Source organism: Heloderma suspectum, chromosome 6, assembly GCF_057233095.1.
Source record: "Heloderma suspectum isolate Gila_16-S chromosome 6, 16-S_ref, whole genome shotgun sequence".
NCBI lineage: Eukaryota > Metazoa > Chordata > Lepidosauria > Squamata > Helodermatidae > Heloderma > Heloderma suspectum.
Window position 1 is genome coordinate 81,372,288 of NC_139463.1, and position 1,586 is coordinate 81,373,873.

The 1,586-nt window shown below is 40.7% G+C and overlaps 1 protein-coding gene across 1 annotated transcript; it reads right to left on the bottom strand.

The window, feature by feature from the left end:
* Window positions 1-966, bottom strand: LOC146341448 (olfactory receptor 6F1-like). Its single transcript, XM_084807455.1, has one exon. The coding sequence runs from the start codon at window positions 964-966 to the stop codon at window positions 1-3; it is 966 nt and encodes a 321-aa protein (XP_084663581.1).
* Between the last annotated feature and the right edge of the window lie 620 nt (window positions 967-1,586).

Below are 1,586 nucleotides of genomic sequence, written 5' to 3' on the forward strand. Positions count from 1 at the left end.
TCATCTGAGTTTTTGACATTTCTTATCCCACGATCCATGAAACAGAAGGCAGATAATTCTCTTCAGGGCCTTTTTCACCTCTTTATTTCTCAGGCTGTATATAATAGGGTTCAGAAGTGGAGTCAGAAATGTGTACACAACAGAGAAGACTTTATTCAGCTTTCTCAGTTGTTTGGTATTTGGCAGGACATACACAATCATGGCAGTGCAATAAAACACTGTAACAACCAAGAGATGAGAGGAGCATGTAGAAAATGCTTTCTGCTTCCCTGTAGCAGATGGGATTCTCAGGATAGCCTGAATGATGAGAACGTAAGAGACAAGAGTTAAGGTAAAGGGAGGGAATGTGAATATGGATGCTGCTGTATATATAAGTGCATTCATGTTCTGTATGTTGCTGCAAGAAAGGTTTATGACTGGAAAGCTATCACAAAAGAAATGGTCAATTTCCTTGGGGCCACAAAAATTTAACCTAGACATAAGTGTTGTTGTTAGGGCACTAGCCAGGAAACCATTTATCCAAGATGCAATTATCATCTGCAGGCATAATTTGCCATTCATAATTGTCCCATAATGCAAGGGTCTACATACTGCTAAATACCGGTCATAGGACATCACAGATAGCAGATAACACTCAACAGCTCCCAAAGATGCAAAGAAATAATGTTGCACAAAGCAACTATTGATAGATATTATTCTATTATGAGACAAGAAGCTAGCTAGAAACCTTGGCAAAAGGGTTGAGCTATAAGAAGTCTCCAGACAGGACAGGTTTGCCAAGAAGAAATACATTGGGGTGTGGAGATGCTTGTCAGTGACCACTAGTAGAATAATGAGTATATTCCCTGCCATGGTCAAAAGGTAAATAAGTAGAAACAGCAGGAATAATAAAGCTTTCATTTCTTGAAGATCACCAAATCCGAGCAGGATAAATTCTTTGATGTTTGTTTTATTTTTGGATTCCATATTCTCAGTACACTGGCCATGTCTTAATCATTGGGATTCTAGAAAAAAAGAGAGAATAAAATGTACTTTATTATGTAACACTGTTGTTTATCATTGAAAATCTCTGAAATCAGATTTATACTAATATTTTTGTTAGGATTATTGCTGCTGCTGCTGCTGCTACCACCATCACTATCACAAATTGTAAAAACATTCTTAATTGCTGATTCTGCAAGACTAACTGGCTGTTATCTGCTTGCGGCAAATGCGTATGGTGAAATATGAATCAAGCTGTGATTGGCAGTCCCAGGCTATCCTGATTAAGTAAAGAATGTATAAGAATACTTGTGTGTGGCCATGCAGTTGTTGTTCTCCTTTGGGTACTGAGCAACCTCATGCATGAAATAAGGGGTGTTTAACTCAGCTTCAACCTCCAGCCTCATTCCTTATTGAGCAGAGAATGAGACAGTATCACCACTAGTGTGTGTACCTAACAGGGGTGTACGAAACCCTGCTTACCTGGCTCTGCCGGGTTCCGCAGGTGAGGGGAGGCGATCTGTTCCTTCCCCTGGAATCCTCGACTGGGGGGGGAGGTGATCTGTTCCTCCCCCCCCCCAGAATCCTGCCTGGCTGGTTTCACT

What these genes read in the sequence shown, in the direction of transcription:
- LOC146341448 (XM_084807455.1), bottom strand. Translation starts at nt 966, where the DNA reads ATGGAATCCAAAAATAAAACAAACATCAAAGAATTTATCCTGCTCGGA.